The 26,435-nt window shown below is 53.7% G+C and overlaps 3 protein-coding genes and 1 long non-coding RNA gene across 5 annotated transcripts; 2 read left to right on the top strand and 2 right to left on the bottom strand.

The window, feature by feature from the left end:
* Window positions 1-39: 39 nt before the first annotated feature.
* LOC120243164 lies at window positions 40-1,479 on the top strand. Its single transcript, XR_005531236.1, has 3 exons — window positions 40-170; window positions 347-462; window positions 986-1,479. It is a non-coding gene; the product is annotated as an uncharacterized LOC120243164 (long non-coding RNA).
* On the bottom strand, window positions 472-2,079 carry MIA (MIA SH3 domain containing). The gene is made up of 4 exons (XM_039249203.1): window positions 1,911-2,079; window positions 1,686-1,819; window positions 1,106-1,216; window positions 472-792 (listed from the first exon to the last, which is right to left on the bottom strand). The coding sequence occupies exons 1-4, from the start codon at window positions 2,038-2,040 to the stop codon at window positions 769-771; spliced, it is 399 nt and encodes a 132-aa protein (XP_039105134.1). The 5' UTR covers window positions 2,041-2,079; the 3' UTR covers window positions 472-768.
* A 4,130-nt stretch (window positions 2,080-6,209) lies between these two features.
* Window positions 6,210-17,891, bottom strand: SNRPA (small nuclear ribonucleoprotein polypeptide A). Of its 2 annotated transcripts, XM_039244752.1 has the most exons (7): window positions 17,812-17,891; window positions 17,264-17,358; window positions 13,707-13,879; window positions 11,402-11,581; window positions 8,908-9,081; window positions 8,397-8,485; window positions 6,210-6,592 (listed from the first exon to the last, which is right to left on the bottom strand). In XM_039244752.1, exons 2-7 carry the CDS (start codon window positions 17,334-17,336, stop codon window positions 6,433-6,435), a joined length of 849 nt encoding a protein of 282 aa, XP_039100683.1. In that variant the 5' UTR covers window positions 17,337-17,358; window positions 17,812-17,891; the 3' UTR covers window positions 6,210-6,432. The 2 variants fall into 2 exon arrangements, with proteins under 2 accessions (XP_039100683.1, XP_039100688.1); XM_039244757.1 differs by lacking the exon at window positions 17,812-17,891 and having other exon boundaries at window positions 17,264-17,544.
* A 393-nt stretch (window positions 17,892-18,284) lies between these two features.
* CUNH19orf54 (chromosome unknown C19orf54 homolog) lies at window positions 18,285-25,009 on the top strand. The gene is made up of 6 exons (XM_039245276.1): window positions 18,285-19,236; window positions 22,189-22,257; window positions 22,711-22,835; window positions 23,155-23,284; window positions 23,376-23,446; window positions 24,213-25,009. Exons 1-6 carry the CDS (start codon window positions 18,917-18,919, stop codon window positions 24,548-24,550), a joined length of 1,053 nt encoding a protein of 350 aa, XP_039101207.1. The 5' UTR covers window positions 18,285-18,916; the 3' UTR covers window positions 24,551-25,009.
* The last annotated feature ends 1,426 nt before the right edge of the window (window positions 25,010-26,435 follow it).

Consider the following 26,435-nt stretch of genomic DNA (forward strand, 5'->3'; position numbering starts at 1 on the left):
GAAGGCGCGGATTGGCGACGTGGGGGGGGGGGGGGGAACGTGCCAAAGTGGGCGGGACCAAGACGAGCGATTGGCGGAGCAAGTGGGAAGGCACCGCACCGAGGTGCCTCGCCGAGCTGAGAAACGGATTTGGTCAGGAGTACGGGTGCAGAGTCGAGACTCCAGATTGGGTAGGAGCGGACCTGGGGGCGGGGACACAGCTGCAAAGAAGGGGCATGGGCAGAATTTACAAGAAAGACCCTGAAGAAGAGCGGGTGCTGAGTTGGCAAGGGCTCTTTCCGACCTCAAAGGCAAGGATGGAAACTGCGGGAATACGCGCAGGCTAATCTCCCACATCCCTTTTCAGATGATCTTCCGTGAAAACCTCTATTCTGCGACGTATGTCTTCCTCATGGTCCGATTGGCTCATTCCCCCTCCCGTTGGTCTAGAGCGGACACTACAAACCGCGACCGGATGTTCAGGTTATTCCGTCTTTTCATTTGCTTGTGTGTGATATCTAAGCTTAGGTGCCCACCTCCAGTACCCAGCTTGGAGCAAAGACCTTTTAGGGAGTGGAAGTCTGCCTAGCAACCGCTGACGTTACCACAGGCAGTGGATTGACTGGCCAAATTCAGGAACCTGGGGAAGCATTTCCTTTGTTACCCACTCCCCCCCCCCGCCGCCCCCACATAAAGACCACAGAGACCCGCAGTTTGCACTTGGCTGATATATTTGCATAAAGCCGGGAAGAAGAAAAAATAACCTGCAGGGACAGTGATAGGCTGAGCTCACTGGCAGTAGAAATCCCATTTCTGAAAAAGAGAAAGGGAAAACAGTGGGGAGAAAACCAGCGGTCACACCACAAAGGATCTAGCGGTTTTAGCAAAAGCTGTAGCAGCAGAACCCAGTTTGGCCAAATACATGCTATGCAAATTAGCCCAGAGCCCTCTGATCTTCGCACCGCTCAACCTGACATGGACTTAGAAATCACTCCGCATTTTACAGATGAGAAAACCGAGGCACACAGCGAGGCGGCCCGGGGAACCAAGGGTTGGAGCATCGCTGCCCGTCATCTCAACCCGAGTGCTCCCTCCAGATCTCTGCCGCCCCCCCTAAGGAACTCACATCTGTCTTCACATCGATTTTGCCAGGTTTCAGGGTCTGGTCCTCACGTACAACACTACTGGGGAAATAGCCCAGGCGAGCCGCCAGATCTCCATAGTAATCTCCCTGAACCTGGAGGGGAAGAATCAAAAGCCAGGGTCTGGGAAGATGGCAAATTGTTCCGGCTGAAGACCTTTGTACATTTTTTCCTCCTGGTCTCCAGATGGCCGGCTCCATCCTTGTCACTCAGATCTCAGCTTCAAGGCACTTGCGCGGATGCCCTCCCTGACCACCCGAGGCAGTCACCCAGTCTGTACTAATTCTCAAAGGAGCATGTATTTGCTGATGTTTTTGATGGTTTGATCCCAATAAAAGGGATCATCCGCTGCTCTTTCTTCAGTGTCCGTAGAAACTGGCACCATATAGTTAGTTCATGCTCTCTAATTGCTCAACAAAGTAAAAATCAAGTAGGTCACAATACCCCCTCCCCCTACCAAACTATTTCAGTCCACCCCTTCAAATTTTCCCTTTAGGTGGAAAATTAGGGTGCGCCCCCACCCCAGCCCCATACCCTTTGCTCTTCTGTCCTCCCAAGACTCACGCTGCCTCCCCAGAAGAGCCGCCCTCGGCCCTTCAGCTTGGAGAAGACGTACACGACTTGGCCCCTGTGTATGGTCAGGAAACGGCAGTCGGGGGCCACATAGTCTTGCAGGGCCACAGCCATGGAGATGGGGTCTGGGGAAGGAACAGAAGGGGATGACAGCCCCTCCACACAGGCTGGAATCCAAGCCCCCAGTGCTCCCTCCCCTTACCCCCCAACTCTTACAGCTGCATTCCTCATCAGCACATAGCTTGCGGTCAGCCAGCTTGGGCATGGCGCGGCCCCCCACACTAGGCTCGGGGAAGGCAGACAGCAAAATGAGGACGCCGAGGAACACTGGCGACCCAGCCATCATGGACCGTGAGCAAGAGAGTGACCAGGGGGGAAATGGGGGCTCCAGCTTCCTCCTGCCCTCCCTCTCCCCAGCAGCACAAGGGTACCTGTGTTCTCGGTCTTGTCTCCGCCCTAAACCAGTCCCACATTTCGCCCACACCACCTAGGGGCTGCTACCCAGCCAGAACCATTTCAAGGACAGGGTGAGGGCTGCCCGCCCAAGGAAATACCCACATTGGCCCGAAGCAGCCCAGGCTGCTCCAGGTGCCAGCCACCCCCTCGACAGTCAGAGGCCCAGACAGGCAGGTTGAGATATTCGATTCCATCTTGAGTCCGCTTGGGTACCTGGGCCCCTCTGAGAACAGAAACAGGGAGCCGGTACAGAAAACTACCTTGGAATTTCCTGTGAAGGACGGAACAAGGCAGCCCTTTGATGCCCAGGAACAGCCCCCACTCTGAAGGACAACGCATTGCATGCCAGGTCTTACTTAGGCCATGCAGCGCTCTACCATAATCACTGTTTATCCTCGCAGTCACTCCGACTGGGTGACCCGGGCTCAGATGTTTCTCCTCTGAGAGCCTTGCTCTTCTCCTCTGTAAAATAGGCACAATGAAAGCTGGCAGTCCTTTAAAGGACACTCACCACATGCGTGGAGTTGAGTCAGTTGCCGCTCAGGAGAAAGTGGTGGGGGATTTGAACTCCTGTCTCAACCTCTAAAACTACACTTCAGATAGATCCACATGCCAAGGTCATTCTCCTGGGTGGCCAATTCTGTCCCCAAGCATTCTCACTTTTGGCCTCAAGTCCAAACTTCCGTGAGAGGGACATGGATTGGGCGCACATGGGCTTGGGGTTGGGGAAGAATCCAGGATAGGCAAAGCCTAGACCGAAGCCATCTCTATGTACCCAACACCCGGCGCCGCAGCCATGGGAGAACCGGCTCTGCTCACAAGTCCCTTCAAAGAATTGGCTTTCCTTGATCACCTGGGACCGTTCCCCAGGCCCTCCACCCCACCACCCTGTTGTTCGTACCAAGACAGTGTTTGGAGTCAAGTCTGTTTCACTCACCACTGCGTCTCCTGCCCCAAGAACAGTATCTAGCACACGACAGGTGCTCGGCAAGCATGTGCTGAAGTGATGGTGTTTACTAAGTGCCTGGCGGGGGGAGTGTGTGTTGGGGGCAGGGGTGAGTACCGACAATACCACAGTATTAACCTACGGGAATTCTCCCCTCACCCAGGAAGAAAACGAAGCTTAGAGTGGAGACGTCAATTGCTCTCGGGGAGTAACTAAGGAGTCCACCAGGCAGACGACAGAAACCAGGATGCGCTGATTACAGGACTCGAGGTCCCAGTGTGGTGGGCGAAATGTCTCCCACTTGCTGTCCGCAGTACAACAATCCCTTTCCCCTTTCAAATCCTACAAGGAGAAAGACTATTTGGTGCTGTAAGTCATCTTTGCTGCAAAGGCTCATGTTCCACTTTAGCAGAGGGGAGCCTGGGGGGCTCAGTCAGTTGAGCATCTGATTTTTCTTTTTTAATGTTTTTATTTATTTCTGAGAGAGAGCGAGACAGTGTGAGAGCAGGGGAGGGTCAGAGAGAGAGGGAGACACAAAATCTGAAACAGGCTCCAGGCTCTGAGCTAGCTGTCAGCACAGACCCCGACACGGGGCTCGAACTCACAAACCATGTGATCATGACCTGAGCTGAAGTCAGCCACCCAACCAAATGAGCCACCCAGGCGCCCCGAGCATCTGATATTTGATTTTGGCTCAGGTCACGATCTCACAGTTTGTGAGTTCCAAGGCCTGCATCGGGCCTCTGAACTGACAGCGCGGAGCCAGCTTGGGATTCTCTCTCTCAAAACACACACACAGATAAATAAACGAAAATTTAAAAAGAGCAGAGCAGGAAGAAGGTTGGGCTTAGAGCCTTTGTAGGAGAAGACAGCATTTGACATTGTCTTCCTGTATTTATTTTTGTGGTCAATTTTCTACTTCTGGCAAAGGATCTCATTTTTCCATCTATATGGCATGAAGAAGGGTTTGAAGCAACATATGTGTTTTTTGAGTCAATTAAAAAATTTCCGAGTGGGGGATGCGTGGGTGGCTCAGTAGGTTAAGCGTTGGGCTTCAGCTCAGGTCATGATCTCAGTTTGTGAGTTCAAGCCCCGTGTCGAGCTCTGTGCTGACAGCTCAGAGCCCGGAACCTGATTTGGATTCTGTGTCTCCCTCTCTCTGCCCCTCTTCTGCTTGCACTCTGTCTCTGTCTCTCTCTCTCTCAGAAATTAAAAAAAAAAAAAAGGGGCGCCTGGGTGGCTTAGTCGGTTAAGCGTCTGACTTTCGCTTAGGTCATGATCTCGCGGTTCGTGGGTTCGAGCCCCGCGTCGGGCTCTGTGCTGACTGCCAGCTCAGAGCCTGGAGCCTGTTTCAGAGTCTGTGACTCCCTCTCTCTCTGACCCTCCCTTGCTCACGCTGTCTCTCTCCTAGAAATAAATAAAACATTAAAAAAATTAAAAAAAAAACTTTTCAGATCAGGGCACCTGGGTGGCTGAGTCCATTATGTGTCCAACTCTTGATTTTGGCTCAGGTCACGATCTCACAGAGGTGAGATCTAGCCCTGCACTGGGCTCCACGCTGGGTATGGAGACTGCTTAAGCTTCTCTCCCTTGACGCACCTGGCTGGCTCAGTCAGTTAAGTATCTGACTTAGGTAGTGATCTCACGGCTCGTGAGTTTGAGCCCCACGTTGGGTTCTCTGTTCAGCACAGAGCCAGTTTCAGCTCCTCTGTCCCCCTCTCTGGCCCTCCCCACCATGCTCTCTCAAAAATAAACATTAAAAAAAAAAAACTCTCTCTTCCTCTCCCTCTGCTCCTCCCGTGCTCTCGCTCTAAAAAATAAAATAAAATTCCAGATCAAGTGTGTGAGGGGCTACTAAGGAACGTCCGCCATTCGATCTCGCTTCCATCCTTAGCTTCAGTTAGATCACGTGACTGTCCAACCACAAAGCACATTTCCTAGACTCCCCTGCAGCCGGGCCACTGGAGTCAAAGCTGGTTTAGCCACCTGCCCCAGGCTCCTGGCTGGCAGGCAGCCAGCAGGAAGATCGGCGGTGTTTGAAGTGGCCACACCCTTTGTGTCCGGTCTGTGGCTTCCCATGTGGGATGCGGCAGTTCCGTCAGTGGCTGTGGTACCTTCCTGGCCTCCAGACTGTGGCTCAGTCACAGGTCACAAACCTGAACTCAAGTGTCCCCAAGCCAGGCTGCCACTCTTACTAGTCTTCCAGTGAGTTCCCGAGTACTCTTTCCCTTCCTTCACTTCCCAAAGTTTCTAACGCGGTTTCTGGGGGACTGCTGCTATGACAGAAGGCATCTCTGTGAAGATTTTGAAAGAGAAGAAAAACCTCTTTCTGGGGCCCCTGGGTGGCTCAGTCAGTTAAGCGGCTGACTTCGGCTCAGGCCGTGATCTCACGGTTCATGAATTTGGGCTCCTCGTCAGGCTCTGTGCTGACAGCTTGGAGCCTGGAGCCTGCTTCGGAGTCCACGTCTCCCTCTCTCTCTCTCTGCTCCCTCCCCTGCTTGCACTCTGTTTCTCTCTCTCAAAAAGGAAAAACCTAGGGGCGCCCGGGTGGCTTAGTCGGTTAAGCGTCCGACTTTCGCTTAGGTCATGATCTCGCGGTTCGTGGGTTCGAGCCCCGCGTCGGGCTCTGTGCTGACTGCCAGCTCAGAGCCTGGAGCCTGTTTCAGAGTCTGTCACTCCCTCTCTCTCTGACCCTCCCCTGCTCACGCTGTCTCTCTCTCTCTCTCTCTCTCCTAGAAATAAATAAAAACATTAAAAAAAATTTAAAAAAAAAAAAAGGAAAAACCTAATTCTTAACACTCTATCATGTTAGAAAAGACATTCAAATCTACAAAGTGAATAGTGTACCCTTAAAGGCGGAATCCTGTGCAGTACACAACCTGCCCAAGTGGACATGGCAGACTGGGTTTCAATCTCCTGCTCTGAATGCTGATGGAGACAAAATAGAAATTTTTCCAAAGTAGTAAAGGTGACTGAAACTTAGACAAAGTTATCCCCTATTCTGTGTTTTCCCAAGGCTGCAAATCCCAACACACTGAGAGGTCCAAACACCCAAGAATATTCTGATGTGTGAGAAAGGGAGGCAGAGAACAAGAAAATAAAAACGACAAATGTTTGTGAAAAACCAAACCTCAAAAAAATCACTTTAATTCCAACCTAACAGCGCCAGGTGCAATGTCTGGGGACAGACTCTGGGTACAATGCTGTGTGGCGACCACTCACTCACACACGGCTCGGAGAAGGCCCCCGAGGGGGGGACTTACCTTCAGGGGGCTGAGCCAAGGGGGAAGGGGTGGCCCCAGAACAGGGGGCAGGGGCAGGCAGGGGGAAAAGGTGCTACTTCTTGGCAAAAGAGATCTTCATGGCATTGTTCTGGGTGATCTTGAAGCCCTGCAGGGCATCGCGAGCGGCCCCTGCCTGTACCTCGTTGTCAAACTCCACGAACGCAATGTCGTGCCGCCCGGGGACCAGTCGGACCTCCTTGAAGCCAGGGAACCTGAAAGGGAACAGACCTCAGGCATCCAGACTCTGTATTTCCTTCTAACATTTTGGCATCTGGTGCATAGAGGCCAGGAATGCTGCTAAACATCCTACAAAGCACAGCATGGCCCCAGTAACAAAGGACTATCCAGCCCCAAATGTGCAAAACGCTAAGTTCAGGAACCCTAACACAAACAGGTACACACAGCATAAGCATATCATTTAAGGAAATATTTTATTTTATTTATTTATTTTTTATTTATTTCTAGGAGAGAGAGAGAAACAGCATGAGCAGGGGAGGGCCAGAGAGAGAGGGAGTCACAGACTGAAACAGGCTCCAGGCTCAGAGCAGGCAGTCAGCACAGAGCCCAACAAGGGGCTCGAACCCACAAAACAAAAGATAATGACCTAAGCGAAAGTCGGACACTTAACCGACTAAGCCACCCAGGCGCCCCTTAAGGAAATATTTTAACATAAACACCTAATATTCGCGACCACAAATAACCTAAGTCAAGAAACAGGACCCTGCCGCCATGTTCTTCCCCATTCATCACACCCCGCCCCCCCCCCCAAACACACACTACCCTGACATTTTATGATTTGCTGTTTTTCTCCATTCCCTCTTCTCTTTCCTACTAGGCAACCGCAACCATCTTCAAGTTTACTGGGTACCCTTTCTTCTGCTGCTATTCTTACAAAATACGTATCGCTTGGGGCGCCTGGCTGGCTTAGTCGGTTGAGCGTCCGACTTCGGCTCAGGTCACAATCTCGCAGTTTGCGGGTTCGAGCCCCATATAAAGTTCTGTGCTGACAGCTCAGAGCCTGGAACCTGCTTTGGATTCTCTGTCTCCCTCTCTATCTGCTCCTGGCTCCCTCACACTCTCTCAAAAATAAACACTAAAAAAAAAAGTATCACTTTAAAGAAGAATACACGTGTTGATATTTTTTTCTATTTACTTCAGTTTCTCACCATTCCCTCTTAGTGCGTTTACAAAGAACCATCCACACTGCTCTGTTCCTCCAGTTGCCACACAGAAGGCCACAGTGAGCAGCGGATCTGACCTTTCTCCCCTTTCCCAGGCTGTCTCCATCTCCCCATCACTGGGACAAACGGCCATCCACACTCCTTGGGACTCACTTAAGAGTTTCTTTACGGGGCGCCTGGGTGGCTCAGTTGGTTAAGTGCCCAACTTTTGATTTCGGCTCAGGTCATGATCTCACAATTCCTGAGTTCGAGCCCCGCATGGGGCTCTGTGCTGACAGCTGGGAGCCTGGAGCCTGCTTTGGATTCTGTCTGAAACCCTCCCTCTCTCTCTGCCCCTCCCTCGCTTGTGCCTGCACTCCCTCAAAAAAAATAAACTTAAAAAAACTTATTTAGGATGTAAGATCACAAGCAGGGCCACCAGGTGGGCACACACTCCCCTTCCTTCGCTAAATAGTGAACAGTTACCGTGTGCAACAACCACAGTGGTCTCCACCCCAGCACATGAGATTTTAAACATCCCCACCCCCAGCAAATGCAGAGCATGCCTATTTTGGCCAATCTAGCCAGTGCTCCGTGCCACCTCACGGCTGTTTTATATGCACCTTATGTTTCTGATTTGGAGGCTGGAAAGAAGAGGCCCGGAGCCTTGACTCCCCCACCCCTCACAAAAGTGGAGGAAGGTCAGCCGTTTCAGCGACTGCCTCCAGTCACTGTCCCGCCCCGCACACCCTACGCAGGTTCCAGGCTCCACCTGCACCACCCGGGGACCTGTCCCCACGGCGCCATCTCCTGGTCATCGCCCTCTGGCTCCTGCCCAGCTACTGGCCCCACTTACTGGTTGAAAAGCATAGACAGCATGAGCTCGTTGGTCTCCTCCGGCAGGTTGGTGAGGAACAAGATGTGATTCGGTGGGTTTTCTGAAAGCTGCGAGGAAGGTAACAGACTCCCGTTGAGTCTAGCAGGGGGACTTCCCGCCTTCCCGTTTCCCACCCCCTGCCACACACCTGATGTTGCCTGTCTACACTGCCTTGCCCCCAGTGGACGATAAGCCATAAAGAACACTACTGGATTCATCAGCAGGTGCTCGGCTGAAGTTCACTGAATCAGTCTAGGCTCTGGCCACCGCTCCAGCCTCACCCTGACTTTCCGAAGCTCTTCCAGTTAACATACCAATCCCCCTCTACCCCAGGGCCTGGCCCCACTGACATATTCTTATGCTTAGCATCTAACAGCACCTCCTCCGGGGGGCCTGCCCAGACCACCCACCCTAACACAGCACCCCCAACCATCCCTTTTGAGTCCCATGTCCTAATTGTCTGTATGAGACCCCAGAAGGAGACACTCACAGGCTGGGCAGGTGGCATCTGCCCCGGCATAAGCTGCTGGGGGGGCATGGCCCCTGGTGGCATCTGGCCCGGCGCCAGGCCTGGAGGCGGGATCATGCCCGGCGGTGGCATGTAGGGAGGCTGGCCTGCCATGTGGTGCATGATGCGGGGTGCCTGCGTCATCGGGGGCATGCCCTGTGGAGAGAGGGAGGCCAGGACTGAGCAGGGCGGCCGGCAGCCAGGAGGAGGCAGGTCTGGGGTCAGCAGGAGGCAGAGAGAAGACGTCGTCAGAAGAAACCCAGGGTGTGAGAGACACAGGGAGAAAGACCCAGATTTGGAAAGAGGTGAAAAAAGGGACCTCTGGAGACAAACGTCACCCAAAGGGAAACGGATGGAGCAAACCAAACCCAAGCTTCAAGGGCGACCTCGAACCAGAAAGCTACAACAGAATTTTTTTTCTAACATAAAAAAACCAATTAACGTGACCCAACTTTGTTTATCCCTATAGGCGTAGAGAAAAAAGACTGGAAAAAATCCAATGCAGATGACTGTTAACAAAAGGAGTGGAAAGGAACGCTATTCTAATGAGCAAGCTGTACTTTTCCTTCCAAAAATAAACTTCAAGGCGAAACAAAAGAGAGAAAGACCTGCGGAAAAAAGAACACAGTAGAAGGCAGAGGTGGATAGGGACGGTCAGGGGCAGATGCAGGAAGAGAGGGGGAGGGGGGAGAAGGGAGCCGGCCCAAGGACGTGCACCCAGGGGAGATGGGGCTGCCAGAGCTAGAACCACAGCTGAAGACAAAACGTGGAAAGAGGGTGCAGGAGAGGGGTGTGGGCAAGAACAGGAAAGCTGGGCAGTGACCCCGATACCGTTGCTGAAGCCAGACAAAAGGAGAGCTGGCGTGGGTCACAGGAGGGCCAATACAGCGCCACCCAGTCAAAAAGCCAACGTGGAGACTCAGAAATAAGGAGTAGATGCAATGCATCTACCTTACCAGGTGCTTTCTTGATTCTGCTTAGGAAACAGGGACGCCTCTACTTCTCGTGGCCTCACAAAGGTCACGAAGAGATTTTCCTGTTTCCTTCCAGAACCTTTATTGTTCTAACCTGTCACATTGAAGTCTACAATTCATAACTGATATAGTTGAGGTGGGACTCATTCTTTGCCTTACAGATAGAGGCCCAGTGGGTCCAGCACCATTTACTAGCCAAAAAAATAAAGGGACACCTGCGTGGCTCAGTCGGATGAGCGTCTGACTTTGGCTCAGGGCAAGATCTCACAGTTTGTGGGTTCGAGCCCCACGTCGGGCTCTGTGCAGACAGCTCTACCTGGAGCCCGATTTAGATTGTCTCCCTCTAGGGGCGCCTGGGTGGCTCAGTTGGTTAAGCATCCAACTTTGGCTCAGGTCATGATCTCAAGGTTCGTGGGTTCGAGCCCCGCGTCGGGCTCTGTGCTGACAGCTCAGAGCCTGGAGCCTGCTTCAGATTGTGTCTCCCTCTCTCTCTCTCTCAGAAATAAATATAAAAAACATATATATATAAAAATAAAATAAAATAAATATATAAAAATAATTTAAAAATAAAAGAAATAAAACATTAAAATTAAAAAAAAATAGATGGTCTCCCTCTCTCTCTGTCCCTCCCCCACTCATTCTCTCTCAAAAATAATAAAAAAAAAAAAAAGGCCCTTTCGCTACTAGATACCAGCGGTACCTTCACAGGTTGAAGAACACACTCGTGCAGACCTAGTTCTGGACCCTTTTCAGCTCCCTGGTCCTTCTTCCTCCCCCGAGGCCCACTTCCCATCATCTTCATGACTACAGCGGGTCCGCCAGCCTCATCCTCCTCACCGGCCCTGCCTCGCTTTTCACGCACGCTTGGAAACACACCGCCAGGCGTCCCCAAAATTCCTGCTAGCATTTTGATTGCGACTGTGTTGAGTTTTAGACCAATTTGGGGAACTGCCAATTCAACAAGTTTTGAGTCTCCCATCCATTTGCTGAACTCCTCTCCCGTTTCTCTCCACGACACTCTGTTTTGGTGGCTGGTTTCGCACACCTTTCGTCGCATTTACTCCTGAGCTATTTTTTAAGTTTGGCGTCTGCTTCGGTGCTAGCACACAGAAGTAAAACCGGCTTCTTCTGTACTGATGCTACATGAAATTCACTAATCCAGAAAAAGTTTGTTTGTGGCTTCCTCTGGGCTTTCTGCACTGGCATTAACTTAAAAGACACAGACAGGATCAAGGTCAAGGGGAGGAAAAAAAAAAAACCACAAAGGACTGAGACACAGAGGAAGATCCTGAGAAGGCCGGGCAAGCAAGGAGGCATTTCCAAGTGTAGACACCATTTACAGAGGTGTTTAATCGCTGAGATAGGCGCCCGATCTCTAGAAGGAAATGAAGGCAAGGGGGTTTCCCCCCACCACACACACACACACACTGTGCCCATAGCCAGGCCACGCGGCTGAGGAAGGCCTGACGGGGAGAGGGCAGTGTCTCCGGGCTCTGGCTTACCGGGACAGGCCCCTGGACAGCTCCCACCACAGGGGCAGCTGCTCCACCCTGCACGGCCTTCTTAGCAGCTGGGGTCTCCTGGCTCTTGGGCTTCCTCTTCTCCCGCTTGCGATCCCGCTCCACGAAGGTGCCCTTCATCTTGGCGATGATATCCGAGTCGGTCTTGGCATACTGAATGCGCTGCAGAACAGAGCAGAAGGGTAGAGAGCGTAGATTTATTTCAATGCCAAACGTCCTGGGTACAAAAGCAGACCTTCCCAGTCACTCTGCGAGGAGGGTTATGGAAATCACCAGCCTCAACGTTCAACATGCTCATCTGTAAAATGGGGACTGTGGTTATTTCCCACTTGAAAGGGTTGAGTGTAAGGACTAAATGAGCTGAAGTGCTTTGGAGAGTAGCTGACACGCCTGTGTTCGGTCACTGGACTATTGCGATTTTGAAGGGAAAATGGGACAGTCCTCGGCATCAGGCAGAAGCCCGGGGAAACAAGGCCGACACAGGAACACTGGACAGGCTCAGAGTCCATAACGCACAGGACTCTTGATCTCAGGATCGGGAGTTCAAGCCCTACCCCCACGTAAGGTGTGAAGCCTACTTTAAAAAAATAAAAAGAAGATGAATCGAGAATCATCGGGCGCCTGAATGGTTCAGTCAGTTCAGCGTCCCACTCTGGATTTCAGCTCAGGTCATGCCTCGGGTTTGTGAGATCGAGCCCGGTGTCGGGCTCCGCAGACTGTGGAACCTGCTTGGGATTCTCACTCCCCTTCTGCCCCTCCCTGGTTTGCGGGCACACACGTGCTTCTGCTCTCTCACTCAAAATAAATAAATGTTAAAGAAAAAAAAAGGAAATTTCAGACGTGGCTGGGAAAGGCCTCAGTGATGTGACACTGTTACAGAGACAGAGGAATGGAGGGAGATCGAGGCAAAGAGCCTTCTAGCAAAGGAACAGAAGAGCGAAGGAGTGCCGTGTGTTCAAGGAATGGCGAGAGATCAATGCGGATGAGGAGGGAGGAGGTAAGATCACAGAGGCAACGGAGACACTCTGGAGATCTCAGTGAAACTTGGCTGTTTTTCCTGAGAAAGCTGGGAGCCATGGAGTGTTATAGGCAGGGAGTGATGAGAGTTCACTGGTATGCTGGAAGCAGCGTGGTGGCCATGGCATGGAAAACAGCCTGTGGGGCACGGGGGTCAGAGGGAAGACCAGGTCAGCGGCAGGGGAGGGGTGAGGAGCAGGGAGCGGTGGGTGTTTCAAAAGTAGGGTTGACAGACCCCCCTTGACAGAGCTCACTGGTGCTTGAGTGTTTGGTCCAAGGGGTGGTCTGGGAAGCAGAGCAGGGGAGGAAGATCAAGTAAGATCGTGGTCTTCATACCTCAAAAGCTTAATTCCAGCTGCTCTAGAAAAACATGGGAACACCAGGCAAATGAGTGCCCACCCCCAACATGGAGCGGAGGGTTCCAGGCCACCCCATGGCCCCGCGGCCCACTGTCTGGGTGGCCTGCCTGGGACCTGGACACTCACCACTTGCCGTTCCCTACCCAAGGGAGTAGGTGCCTGGAGGTATATTCCAATCAGGTGCAACTCAAAAACCGGTTAAGAGGGACAAGGGAAAAGGCCCCAAGAACCAAAGATGTCTGCCGGTGACGTGGCAGGAATTCTAGTTCAGGGAGGGCACTTTAAGCCACTCCTCACCTCCCAGAAGGCAGCCCCCCTTCATGGCCCCTGCCCTGGTCCTGGCCCTCACACTTGGGAAGCCAACCCAGCCTCCCCGCTCTAATCCATTCTCCCCAACAGCCAGGGGCATCTCCCTAAACCCCTCCACAGCTCCCCAGCACCCGCAGTCAAGTCCACTTAGAAGCCAAACTCCGGTCCCTGGACCAGACTTCTGACTTGCTCTCCAGGCCACGCCCTCCCCGCACCCTCACCCTTTCGTTCCAGCCAAACAGACCTGACCCACTTCCCTACTGCTCCCGGCTATCTAACGCTTTCTCCCCTGCCTCCCTCCAGCCAGTCTTTCTCCTCGGAGCCTCCAATCCAGAAAGCCTTCCCTGAGCCCCCCCGGAGTGGGTGAGGTGCCTCCCCTAAGCTCCCCAAGCTGTGGGCACCTCTCCCAGCCCAGCCCTGACACCTCTGGGAGGCCACCATCTAGGGTCTGAAAGGGCTGGGGGCTCCCTCGGGCACTGTGTGTCCCCCACCCCCACCTCACCCCAGTACAAAGAACAGCGAATGCTGACAAACCACAAGACAGATGCCCAACGTTAGTGGAGCGGGCCTCCCGTCCCCACCCAGTCTGCCACAGCACTCACCATGGGCTTGTCGTAGAAGGGGAAGCCCTGCATGGAGCGCAGGGCGTTGGTGGCGCTGCTGACCTCCTTGAAGATGACAAAGGCCTGGCCCCTCATCTTCAGGCTCCGGGAAACCAGGATATCCAAGATCTGGCCAAACTGGGAGAAGATGGCGTACAGGGACTTCTTCAGCTCTGCAGGGGGAGGAAGGGAGGAGCCACTGGGTGACTAGAGGTCTTGGTACCTTGTCCTGGGGGTTGAGGTCCTCTTTCAGAGCCAGGTGCAGCCCAGAAGGGACACCATCAGCCAAATGCCACAGTGCCGCAGGGCAGGAACCTCCAAGAGGCAACAATACCAGCAGCAGCCAAGAACCACTGGGTGGGTTGTGTGTGCTCCCGTGTGCACGGACAATACCGGTACCCGCCCCGGGGGGGAACAGGAGCCACACGTAACAGAGGGCACATGGTAGATGCTCAATACACGTGAGCATTCTCTTCCTTGTCACTGGCATCTTGACCTAGGCCTGCGTGACGTGGCCCTGGCCAACATCTCCAACATCATCCCCCCACACTGCATCCCGCTCCCATATCTCCAGCTGCACTGGCCTCACAGCCCTTTCTCAGGCCGGTACATGCATGCAGCCTCAGGACCTTTGCCCTGGCTGCTGCCTCCATGACAAAGTCTCTTCTCCTGCTGGTCAACTAGACCTCAGTAAAAGTGTTCCCACCTCAGAAGTCTTCCCTGACCACCTTGTCTTAATAAATGCCATGAGGGGCGCAGGGGTGGCTCAGTCCATTAAGTGTCCGACTTGCACTTGGGTCATGATCTTGCGGTTTGTGAGTTCGAGGCTGGCATTGGGCTCTGTGCTAACAGCTCAGAGCCTGGAGCCTGCTTGGGATTCTGGATTCTGTGTCTCCCCTCTCTCTGCCCCTTCCCTGTTCACACTCAATCAATAAGTAAGTAAATAAATAAATAAATGCCACCTGTTTTTGCTCTCCCCATTCCTTGTACCTAACTGCTTTTCCTTCATGGCATTTCCCCCGTCCTAACGTCACGTTCAGCTGTCCTAAAGAGCCACAAGCCTCTCCACTGTATTTGCTGCAGTAAACCCATGCTCGGTGCAGGCTAAGCACACACGCTTCTCCAAAAACACTTGCATGAATAGCAATACCACTAAATGTCTTTTTATGGAAAGAACTTCACCAAATTCCTACAAATGCTTCTTCAAGAAGCAACTGTAACTGTCTCAATTTCACTAATGTGGAAATAAAATAGACTCTCAGAGGATTTGTCACTGGCTCAACGGGGTGTCCCAAAGGTCCTGGGAAGAGCCTACAGAGCTGGGATGAGGACCAGGACCCAAGTCCATTTGAACCCAATGTCACCATAGCTCACTAACAAACTGTCCTACCTAACAGAAAATACTGGGGCGCCTGGGTGGCTCAGTCGGTTGAGCGTCTGACTTCGGCTCAGGTCATGATCTCACAGTTCGTGAGTTCGAGGCCCGCATCAGGCTCTGTGCTGTCAGCTCAGAGCTTGGAGCCTGCTTCAGATTCTGTGTCTCCCTTTCCATCTGCCCCTCCCCTGCTCAGGCACTCTCACTCTCTCTCTCAAAAAAAAGTTAAAAAAGGGGCGCCTGGGTGGCTTAGTCGGTTAAGCGTCCGACTTTTGCTTAGGTCATGATCTCGCGGTTTGTGGGTTCGAGCCCCGCGTCGGGCTCTGTGCTGACTGCCAGCTCAGAGCCTGGAGCCTGTTTCAGTCTGTGACTCCCTCTCTCTCTGACCCTCCCCTGCTCATGCTCTCTCTCTCTCGTAGAAATAAATAAAAAAAAAAAAAAAAAAAAAAAGTTAAAAAAAAAAAAAGGAAAGGAAAGAATACCAATCTCGTACAGAGAAGGCATCTGAGCCGAAGATGATGCTGAAAGACTGGATGAGGAAAAAAAAGAAAATTCGGGGGAAGGGAAGCTGAAAAGGGAAGTAAAAAGTGTTCTGGCACAATTAGCCAAAAATTCTCCTGCTGCCGTTTCTGGTGTTTGTCTCCATCCGCGACACCCATGAACCCAGTTTGGGGCTTGGTCATTCCCCTGGACTCTGGGCCTCTTTCCCTTCTCCCCTCCTGCCCACTCAAGTGCACGCTCCCTGATTCCCTGGCTCCCTGGTACCCTCAGGACAAAGTCTATCAACCTACCCGCCCACAAAATCCCATGAGCCATCAGCGCACTGCTCACTGGAAGGTTCTTCCTGAGTCACAAGCCTCAGTCACACCCAACTACTTGGCAGTTTCCAGAATGGCCTGGGCTCTCTTTTGCCCCTAGACGCTGCCATATGTTGGTCCACATTCAGAACACTCTTCTCCCTCACCATGATGTATATACTGTTTCTTCTATCTGGGAGGCTTTCCCAAAACATCTCCTTTCCTGTGAAAGGGAACGAATCCCTCTGTCCAGGTGCCCAAACCCAGCCCTGACCCTGACCCTGCTTGTGCTTCCCCAATCATGGCCCTGGTGACTCTGGGCTATCATTGTCTGGAAGCAGGTCCGTCTTTCCCAATGGAATGTGGCTCCATGAAGTCCAAGACCAGGACTGTCTGTCACTGGGGTGTTTCCCCAGCATCACAGACAACTGGCTGAGCACAATACTCGAAGAGCATGGAGGACATTTACATGGCTTGTTTCATTTTCTTCGACAGTTAACTTAATTGGTAACGTCAAAACTTAATCCCAGCATGCTCCCGTGGTTCTCCTGACAATTGTCTTAAACTGATAAGGGCTAAGTTCTACCCAGCCCCTACTAACTGCCAGGTACCATAAATATCAGCCCTGCTTGGGTGTTTAGCTCATCTAATCCACGTAACGTTCATGCAAAGAAAGTATTAGAACTTTGTTCAATTTTCGAATATAGAAAACAAGGTTCAATCAAGGCGATAAAATGAAAAAGTACGTCCACTGTCAAACATGGAGTTCTTAAGCAGAATTCCGTAGTGGTAGCCTCAACCATTTTACCTTGCTGTGTGACCTTGGGCAAATCACATCAGCCCTGATGTGTCCTCATCTGAGAAATAACTCCTTCCTGAAGGACTGTTGTTGAAAATTTACTGTAATAGATTTACATACCGGTACCTGGTGATAGCATTAGCCATCGTTACTATGATTTGATTTTCTTTTGGAAATGAACCCTATCCATTGAGGGATGATCACGGAGAACACCACAGTGACCAAGACAGTCTCAGAGCTTACCCTCATGCTCACATAACCAACAGCTCAGAACAATCAGGCCTTGAGCGGGAGATGTGCAGGGCCTATGGGAAGTCAGAGGGAGGCACCTGAAAGAGGATGGGGAAGGCTTCTTGGAGAAGTCCTGTGAGCTGAAACCTTGAAGGATGGACGGTGACCAAGCTGACGGCCAAGCTGATAAGACGAACTGAAGGAGCGTTAAACACACAGGGTGCAGCGTGCGCAAAGGCGGAAAGATTAACATTTTGGCAGGAGAAAGCGAAGGAAGAGAAGTGAATGCTGGGGGTGGAAGAGTGGGCCGGCTCGTGCGAGGTAACCTGGAGCCTGAACTATCCTGAGAACTCACCATCTTTCTTGATCTTCTCGTTGAGGTTGTTGATATAAATAGTGTGGTTGGGGCGGGTCTCGGGAACTGCCATCGGGAGAGGTGCCGAGGTAGAGCTGAAAAGAAGGAAAAAGGTTAACTTCGGCCCTGGGTTTCTCCGAATCCTTTGCCCCAAAGCGGGTTTAACGGGTTGCTCAGAGATCTTCCTTCCACGAAGAAGTCAAGGGAGGCGAGGAGAAGGCAGAACTTGGAAAACAAAGCGAAAGCACGACACGGCTTCGCCTCCCCGCGTGGGAAATCTCGAGAGGTTTACTACGAGTCCCAGGATGCTCTACGCGAACCGATAAGGCGGAGCATCCTAAGTGGCGACTCCCATAGGCCTACGATCTCAAAGAGCGGCCCAGCAGAAAAAGCCCGGATGTAAGAGCCAGTTAAGGAAAGCGACAATCTGCGGCGCCCTAAACTCGCGCAGCGGGAAGATAGTTTCTCCACACGAGGAACCGGAAAGTTCAGGAGCCAACCGCTCCGCCGTCCGGCGTAGATGGCCGCCTGCGCCCCAGATTACTCACCAACAGAGCCGCAGATCCCGCAAGGGTCGCCTGCTACGTTTCTAAGAGCCGACTACAAAAGCTTCCTCTCCTGATCCCGCCCCTGTCTTTCTGCAAACCAATCCCCTACCGAAACTCAGTAGCTTGACCAATCAGAGTAATCCTCGCCCCTTGGCCCAAAGCCTGCCAATCAAAACGGCATTTAGGTTCCCGCCTCGGCAGAAAACCCCTCCCCGGACCCGCCTCTGAGGGTCTACGGGCCAATCAGTGGAGGCCACGCCCCCTCACGCGCTTCTTGCCAATGGAGAAGCCTCTCGCCCTTCATTCTCTTCTGGGGGCAGTCCTTCGAAAGCCTCTCCTCTCCCCCACTGCCCCGCCTTCCCTCATCACGTGACGCTACAGGGCCGCCCACGGGTCGCGAGTACGGTCACCTGATATGGAGAAAAATGTGTGCTGCGGCCACCATTTTGCTGGAAGAGGAGGAGCGTCTTATTTCCTGGCTCCGTTGCCTAGCCCAGCGGTATCGCGGCTCCCAACGTCCTGTGATCTCTGAGCCTTCCCCAGCCCACGGGACCTTTCCTTTTGCACTCTGATTCCAGGAACTTCTCTACGACTAAGGCATTCTCCCTGCCAGGTGTCCTTTTGATCTCTTGACCTCTGATTCGAAGGTCAGCTTGAAGGTTCCGAACTCGGGCCTGGGATGTGAGGGGTTACAGAGCCTAAATTCCCCAGGGTGTCTCCGTAGGCCACAAAGTCCCACCCTTTAGGCGCCTCGCCCCGGGTGCGATCCTTCATTTTCTTTCAAAACTGACTCCCGAGTTTCCAAACCTGGCTCCGGATAATACCGTAACTTTTACTAACGCAACCCCAAACCACAAATGTAATTCCGGGGAAAAGACCCCGCCTTGTTGACTGTTAGATCCCTGATGATTTGAGTCCGCCCATCCCCTGCTCCCCTGGTTCCAAATGTCAGTCCCGGTCTCTTTAGAGTCACTGCTCTGCACTCAAGTTCCGGAAGTTCACCCGAAAACTTTTGGAACTGCCGTCCCTGCGACGAACTCATTTTAGAGGATCCATCCCTCTTCCGTTATCGATCTTCCAGGCTATACATGCCGTAGACCCAAAAATGAGTTCTCCATGCTGTCCTCCCCTAGAGCCCCCAGCCCCTTCTCCAGAAACCCCTGTTCCCCAGGGGCCCATCGCTCCACTTCTTCCTCTACCCCCAAACCTCCCCAATTTAGCTTTTCCGCCGCCTCCCTCAAGTCCCCAGGCCCCTATTCCCCCACCACCTCCATTGCCGCCCCCACCCCATGTTGGGGGGCAGCCCGCCCCTCATGTCTTCGGCCTAGAGAAGAGCCAGCTCCTGAAGGAGGCCTTAGAGAAGGCCAGCCCAGTCCCTGGGAGCAGAGATGACGTGAAGAGGCTCCTGAAGCGGCAGAAGGACCGGTAGGGTCTCACCGAACCACCTGTCCCCAGGTCACTTCCGCCATCTCCCCTTGGGGTTTCCCATTCCCTCGGGGTCAAACAGCCAGAGTGCTTCAGCCCCCTACTTAGACCCCGGTCAGTGGTGTGCCTTCACCAAAGGAGGGGGGGCACCTAGTCCAGGGGCAGAGGCAGATCCCTCCCGCCCCATGACAGAGCTGTAATGAGGGAGCCCTGAGGGAGCGCGTGGCCAAGGCTGTTGGTGGGGCTTTCCTGGAGAAGGGGACCCCTGAGAGCTATCATGTAGCCGCAGGGGTAAGTGACACGGGGCTGAAATGAAGAGGTGTCCTTTTCAGGGATCTGCAAATATTTTCCTTAACAGGATGGGGCAGCGGGGAGGTAGTAAACATGGGGCTTCACGGGTGGACAGGAGCCAGGTCACACAGGGCGTGTGGAGGAAGGTGGACTGTCCCGAGGGCACTAGGGAGCCATTGAAGGGCTTTGCACAAAGTGGGAGGCCACCTGAGTGCAGGAGGGGTGGTAAGGTGGTCAGGGGGCCCAAGAGACGCAGGCAGGAGGGGACTGGACCTGGACTGGGGTTGTGGTGGGCCGGTATCACCATGAGTTACCCAGACACGTGGATGAAGAAACCCCTCAGCTCTCTCGATAACTTTACACTCTGTTCGAAATGCCCTAACCCAAGGGAAGCAAACGTAATGCAAGTAGCAATCCCCCATTATCTCAGGTCTCCCGTCTATCAGGCTCTGTGCTAAGCATTCTTTGGTATGTACTTCACGCTCCCAGTGATTCGGTGAGATAGGAACTATTATTATAGCATTTTCCAGATATAGAAACAGAGGTTCATTGATGTTGAAGTCATTTAGCCACCGAGCTTAGAAGAGGGAGAGCCCAGTGTGCATCCAGGAGGCTTTTAACCGCTGTGCTGTGATATCATCTTTCATCAGGAGGGTGCCCCAAACTGGGAACCAGGAGCTTTGGGTTCTCCCCGCTCTCCCGCTCCCCCTTCCCCCCCCCCCCCAGCCTTACTCTCTCACTAGCCTTGGAACAAGAGTACTGTCTGAGCACGTTGCCCAGCCCCTCTGGAGCCCTGGGGCGGGATTGGGATTAGCCAGGTGAACTCTTAGGCCATGAGCGTGTTTGTTACCTGTTTCTTCTCTAGGCTGAGTTAAGGAATTTTCATCCCTATTTGACAGGCTTGGGAGGGAAAGACGCGCGTGCACACACACACACACACACACACACACACACAGAAGGGTTTAAGTATAGAGACACCTCTTCGAGAAATGTTCTCCTGTAAGTCCATTTTTCTGGCTCCTAGTTGCAAAGCTTTAACAGATCTGTCCTTTGGCCTTTCGATAACTGAGAGAGGGAGAAGGTGTAAGGATGAGTCCCACTGAGGAGATGAGGACACTGAGGCTTGGGAAGGGAGAGGTGCCTCAGGGGAGGAGGAAGTCAGCATCAGAGCCTGGAGCTGCGCCTTTCACCCCCAGCCCTGCTCAACGCTACTGTTGCAGGATTTTTTTTAAATATATTTTTTAAATATTTTTATTTATTTCTAGGAGAGAGAGACAGAGACAGAGAGAGAGAAACAGTGTGAGCAGGGGAGGGTCAGAGAGAGAGGGAGTCACAGACTGAAACAGGCTCCAGGCTCCGAGCTGGCAGTCAGCACAGAGCCCGACGCGCGGCTCGAACCCACGAACCGCGAGATCATGACCTAAGCGAAAGTCAGACGCTTAACCGACTAAGCCACCCAGGCGCCCCTGTTGCAGGATTTTTTTTACCACCATACCTGGCGTTCGTGGTCTGGCCGCTCCAAAGGATGGAGAGGTGGACACAAAATGACCAAGGCAAAAAGTTTATTAGAGCAGAAGAGCAGGAAGTGAGAATAGAAGGAAAGCTCTCTTTGCAGCGGGGACGTTCAAAAGCGGATGCCCGAGGACTCTAGGCAAGGGCCCTTGTTTCATAAGGTTCTGGTCAGCCCTCCCCTCCCTTCCCCGTTCCTTCTCAGCTCCCACCCTTATTGGCTGGACAAGTCTGGGTGCTGGGTTGCCCACTCCTGATTGGCTCGTTTCCATTGTATGAGGGTGGCCTATGACCCTGCCTTCCTTGTGGATCATAAGGTTTTATGGTCTAATTTTTAGTTAGGTATGGGGCGCCTGGGTGGCTTAGTCAGTTAAGCGTCCGACTTTCGCTTAGGTCATGATCTCGTGGTTCGTGGGTTCGAGCCCCGCGTCGGGCTCTGGCTGACTGCCAGCTCAGAGCCTGGAGCCTGTTTCAGTCTGTGACCCCCTCTCTCTCTGACCCTCCCCTGCTCATCCTGTCTCTCTCTCTCTACAAAAAATAAATAAATAAAATTAAAAAAAAAAAAAAAAAAAAAAAAAAAAAAAAAAAAACTTAAAAAAAAATAAATTTTTAGTTAGGTCTTTTGTCAAATACCTGAAGGACACCTGAGGGAGTAGGTGGGTGGGGTCTATTACATTCTTTTTTTTTTTTTTTTTTTTTTAATGTTTTGCTTATTTCTTAGGAGAGAGAGAGAGACAGCATGAGCAGGGGAGGGTCAGAGAGAGAGGGAGTCACAGACTGAAACAGGCTCCAGGCTCTGAGCTGGCAGTCAGCACAGAGCCCGACGCGGGGCTCGAACCCACGAACCGCGAGATCATGACCTAAGCGAAAGTCGGACGCTTAACCGACTAAGCCACCCAGGCGCCCCAAGGGGTCTATTACATTCTTAAGAGGAGCCTTACCCCTGGTGGGGGGGGGGTGCTCAGGCACTTCCAGTATTATTCCAAAATATGTCTTCCCGCCCCCAGGGACCTCGGGTCCTAATCCTTTCCCTCTCTGCCTATTTTACTATATTTTTTTCCAATCCTGCTACTCCCAGCCAGACGTCGAGCCCCCCCGCCCCCCCCCAGCAGGAGCTGGTTCCCCTGTGACCTGAGTCCCACTCTGATTCAGTTTCAGAAGTGACTTGCAGTGGATCCTCTTCTGTGCCGACCTGCCCTCCCTCATCCAGGAAGGCCCTCAGTACGTGCCTGATCTGGGACTCCAACCCTTGTCGACCTTGGCCGTGCTTCCAGAGAACCGATCTGCAGGGTGGGGGGCATGGGCTCATCCCAGACAGCTAGGGCGAGGAGGAGGGGAGGGAGAGGGGGACCTTGGAGGAGCGGGGTGCGTGCAGAGTAACGTGTTGGAATGGATGAGCAAGTAAGCAAGTGGGCCGGTCTTCCTCTCTGACTCTGCTTCCGCACCTCATGTCCTCCTGAAAGCCCCGGTGACATCTCTCCCCACCCTCCCGTTGTCCCTGCAGCCCTCCAGCCCTGGCCTCAGGCCATGGCCACCCTCTCCCCGATGAAGGGTGCAGTGAGGTCTCCCTCCCACCCCACCCCCGGGGCAGCAGACCCGTTCCCCACACTGCAGCTCTGGAACAGAGGGGGCCCCTAGAGACCTGACTTCGGGGACTGGGCCTGCCTCCCCCAGGTGCGGGCTGGTGGCCTTGTGGATGGCAGGCGCGCTCCTGGCACCGCCTAGCGGCATTCCCCTGGAGAGACTTGTGCAGATGGCCATGGACAGAGGCTACACGGCCCAGGGAGAGATGTTCTCCGGTGAGTTGGGTGCAGAAGGGGCTGGAGCCAGGCGGGTCAGGAGACCCTATTGCATTCCTCAGGCCCTTCTCCCCGCCCAGTAGAGTATTAGGAGTTGGATTCTGGAGACACGATGTCTTCATCAAACCCCTCCCACCCCCCAGCTCTCCACCTCTTGCTGAGCGGCTGTGGACCAGCAGCTTGCCATCTCTGTGCCTCACTTTCTGCATTTGTACAAAGAGGTGGTGGTTGCAGTGAAGATTAAAGGCTCCGATCCTCTGGTAGCCCGCGGCCCGGGGCCAGGCACCCGGTGATCCTTCCGTCTGTGTCGTCCCTGCAGTGGCTGACATGGGCAAGCTGGCCCAGGAAGCACTGGGCTGCTCGGCTGAGCTGCTCTGCGGGGGCCTGGGTGGTCCCAACAGAGACCGTGTACTGCAGCACCTTGTCGCCGGCTATCCCTTGCTCATCCCGTATCCCAGGGCCTAGAAGGGAGCTGGGCTTGGATGGGGAAGGGTGGGTCCCGGGGCCGCACCGCGTCTTTGGCCTTAACCCCAGCACCAGCTACGACGAGGACTTCAACCACGAGCCATGTCAGAGGAAAGGCTACAAGGCCCACTGGGCAGTGAGCACAGGTGGGCCTTCCCTCCCGCACCCCTGTATGCACACCCTGCGTGTCCCCAGCCCCCCTCGCCCCTGCATTCTCACCCTTCCACTGGCACTTTGCCCATACTCGAGGCAGGGACCAGGGCTGGGCTGTCCATGTCCCAACAGGGCTCTCAGTAGGGACCTGGCAAGGAGCAGGTCCCTCAGTGTCAGCGGGTCACGGTTTACATGGACCGAAGCACAGAGCACGGACTCTAGGATCAAACAGCTCGGGCTCCAGATCTGGTCCTGCCGCTTCCAGGCTCTGTGACTCTGGGCTTCTATTTCTGCGTCTGGAAGTCAGGATGCCAGTGGGCAAAGCACGTAAAAGTCTGAACAACGCAGGCACGTTGCGCGTGTCAGTAAGGAGAACAGCGATCGGCCTTGTCATTCCACCTGCCTTCCAGAAGGCTGATTTGCATGTTAGGTGGCCTGGACTGAGGCTCCCCTGCTCCCGGGGCTGTGGCCTCGAGGGCTCCTCTGAGCATTGTGTGTGTGTGTGTGTGTGTGTGTGTGTGTGTGTGTGTGTGTGTTCCCCACTAGACAGCAGGAGAGAGCTGGGTGATGATGCTTGGTCTGTTTAATGCCCCCCCCCCCCCGCGCCCCATGCTACCAGGCTGAAGGAGGCGTGACACCCTGGGTCAGTCCCGGCCCCGCTTACTCTCCCGCAAGGAGTTGCAGAGGCAGCACCACACCTCCCCTGAAGGGCTGTGGGGGGCGCTCACTCCAGCTCACATCCTCCCCTCTCCTCCCCAGGGCTCCTGCTGGGGACGCAGGCTGTGCCAACCCTCGGCTATTCTGAGGACCCCGAGCTGCCAGGTCTGTTCCACCCGGTGCCTGGCACACCCTGCCAGCCACCCCCCCTGCCAGAGGAAGGTGCCCCAGGAGCCGTCTACCTCCTCTGCAAGCAGGGCAAGAGTTGGCATTACCATCTGTGGGACTATGACCAGGTCCGGGATAGCAACCTGCAGCTGACGGACTTCGCGCCGTCGCGGGCTGCTGATGGCCGGACGTACGTGGTGCCCGCGGGCGGGGTACGAGCCGGCCTCTGTGGCCAGGCGCTGCTGCTCAGCCCGCGGGACTCTGGCCACTAGCCTGCTGCAGCCGGGGAACGGGGCCCCCTGGCACAGCTCGGCTCTGTCACCATTTGAAGAGTGCCCCAGTGTCTCCCTTTTCCCAACAATCCGTCGGAGTGGGCTGTGTTCCTGAGGACCTCCAGCCAGAGCTCCTCCGTGCAGAGGCCTCCTCCCGCGCACCCCTACCCAATCCATCCAGTCCCAGTCCCCTTCTCCCACACCCACCCCCCAGTGTTGAGCCCCTGCTGTGTGGCTGGAGGCAAAGCCAGGAGCTGGCTAGACAAGGCCCCTGTCCGGGGAGGACACTGACCACAGCCCGGCCCGAAGGTCCTGTCCGTCCCACCCGAATGGTGCATCCAGCCATCTCTCACTGGTGACCACCCTCCCCTCTCTGGACAGGAGCCTTCTCCTTAGACCCCTTGCTTCTCCCCCCCTCCCCACCCCATTCCCATGGAGCCTAGGAAGCATTGCCTTTTATTTTTTAATTTTTTTTTATTTTTTTAATTTTTTATGTTTTGTTTATTTCTGAGAGAGAGAGACAGCATGAGCAGGGGAGGGTCAGAGAGAGGGAGACACAGACTCTGAAACAGGCTCCAGGCTCTGAGCTGGCAGTCACCACAGAGCCCGACGCGGGGCTTGAACCCACGAACCGCGAGATCATGACCTAAGCGAAAGTCGAAAGTCGGACGCTTAACCGACTAAGCCACCCAGGCGCCCCGAAGCATTGCCTTTTAAAATGCAAACCAGGGAGAAGCAAGTGGGTGGCTCAGTTGGTTAAGCATCAGGCTCAGGTCATGATTTCACGGGTTCATGGGTTCGAGCCCAGAGTCAGGCTCTGTGCTGACAGCTCAGAGCCTGGAGCCTGCTTCCCATTCTGTGCGACCCCCCCCACCTCTTCCCCTCCCCCACTTGCACACGTATGCGCATGCATGCGCTCTCTTTCTCTCTCAAAAATAAGCATTAAAATGCAAAGCATGTCTCAGTACTTGCCTCCTAAGAAGCTTCCAGCAGCAACTTGTTGCTCACAGGCTAGGGATTAAAGACTCCCAGCCTCAGCTCATCTCTCCTGATCTCTGACTATTCCTCACACTCTCTGCCACTAGCCATACTGGCCTTTCAGGTCCCTTGAGTGTCACTTGCCCACCCCTGCTGAGGAGACCTTAATTCTCAATATTGGTTCATCTTTCTCAGGGAAGACTCCCTAGCCCCAGGCTAGGCCCCTCCCTGACCTTTGTGTTCTGATTGAGAAACTGGACAGTAAGTGCTAACTCATCAAACTCTTCAACCATGTCAGGAAGGTACTAGATCCTGGACAGTAAGTGCTAACTCATCAAACTCTTCAACCACGTTAGGAAGGTACTAAATCCTCCCCCAGTTGAAGAGACTGGCGCCTGGAGAAGTGCAGCCACTGGCCTGAGGTCCCGTCCTGCCTCCCTGCGGCAGCACCAGGATTCAAACCAGGCAGTTAGTGCCTATAAGATGGGGAGAAAGAGGGGCGCCTGGGTGGCTCAGTCAGTTAAGCGGCCAACTTCAGCTCAGGTCATGATCTCCCGGTTCGTGGGTTCGAGCCCTGCATCGGGCTCTGCTGACAGCTAGCTCAGAGCCTGGAGCCTGCTTCGGATTCTTTGTCTCCCACTCTCTCTCTGATCCTACCCTGTTCACACTACCCCCCTCTCTCTCTATCTCTGTCAGAAAAAAAAAAAAAAGACGGGGAGAAAGGTTGTTAACTGCATGGATACCTGTTGCCGCCACCCTGAAAGGGGGGAGACAGGTTTGCCTCAGTCACTTGTGTAGCCCAGCGCCCAGCAAAGAGATGGGTTTCTAACCGGGAGAGGGGTGTCCCTGCCCTGGCCCTGGTCCCTCTGCACCAGCCCTGACACCCTGGTTGGCACTGTCCAGTGCA

Source organism: Hyaena hyaena, unplaced genomic scaffold, assembly GCF_003009895.1.
Source record: "Hyaena hyaena isolate Hyena2069 unplaced genomic scaffold, ASM300989v1 scaffold_9, whole genome shotgun sequence".
NCBI lineage: Eukaryota > Metazoa > Chordata > Mammalia > Carnivora > Hyaenidae > Hyaena > Hyaena hyaena.

Excerpts from the sequence above, each read along its gene's own strand:
- MIA (XM_039249203.1), bottom strand. The coding sequence starts at position 2,040 with ATGATGGCTGGGTCGCCAGTGTTCCTCGGCGTCCTCATTTTGCTGTCT. Across the intron at positions 1,820-1,910 it reads TGCTGATGAGGAATGCAGCT|ACCCCATCTCCATGGCTGTG; the intron begins GTAAGAGTTGGG and ends TTCCTTCCCCAG. Across the intron at positions 1,217-1,685 it reads GGCTCTTCTGGGGAGGCAGC|GTTCAGGGAGATTACTATGG; the intron begins GTGAGTCTTGGG and ends CTTCCCCTCCAG.
- SNRPA (XM_039244752.1), bottom strand. The coding sequence starts at position 17,336 with ATGGCAGTTCCCGAGACCCGCCCCAACCACACTATTTATATCAACAAC. Across the intron at positions 13,880-17,263 it reads CGAGAAGATCAAGAAAGATG|AGCTGAAGAAGTCCCTGTAC; the intron begins GTGAGTTCTCAG and ends CTCCCCCTGCAG. Across the intron at positions 8,486-8,907 it reads AGATGCCACCTGCCCAGCCT|CTTTCAGAAAACCCACCGAA; the intron begins GTGAGTGTCTCC and ends CCTTCCTCGCAG.
- CUNH19orf54 (XM_039245276.1), top strand. The coding sequence starts at position 18,917 with ATGAGTTCTCCATGCTGTCCTCCCCTAGAGCCCCCAGCCCCTTCTCCA. Across the intron at positions 19,237-22,188 it reads CTGAAGCGGCAGAAGGACCG|TTTCAGAAGTGACTTGCAGT; the intron begins GTAGGGTCTCAC and ends ACTCTGATTCAG. Across the intron at positions 23,285-23,375 it reads GGCTATCCCTTGCTCATCCC|CTACGACGAGGACTTCAACC; the intron begins GTATCCCAGGGC and ends CCCCAGCACCAG.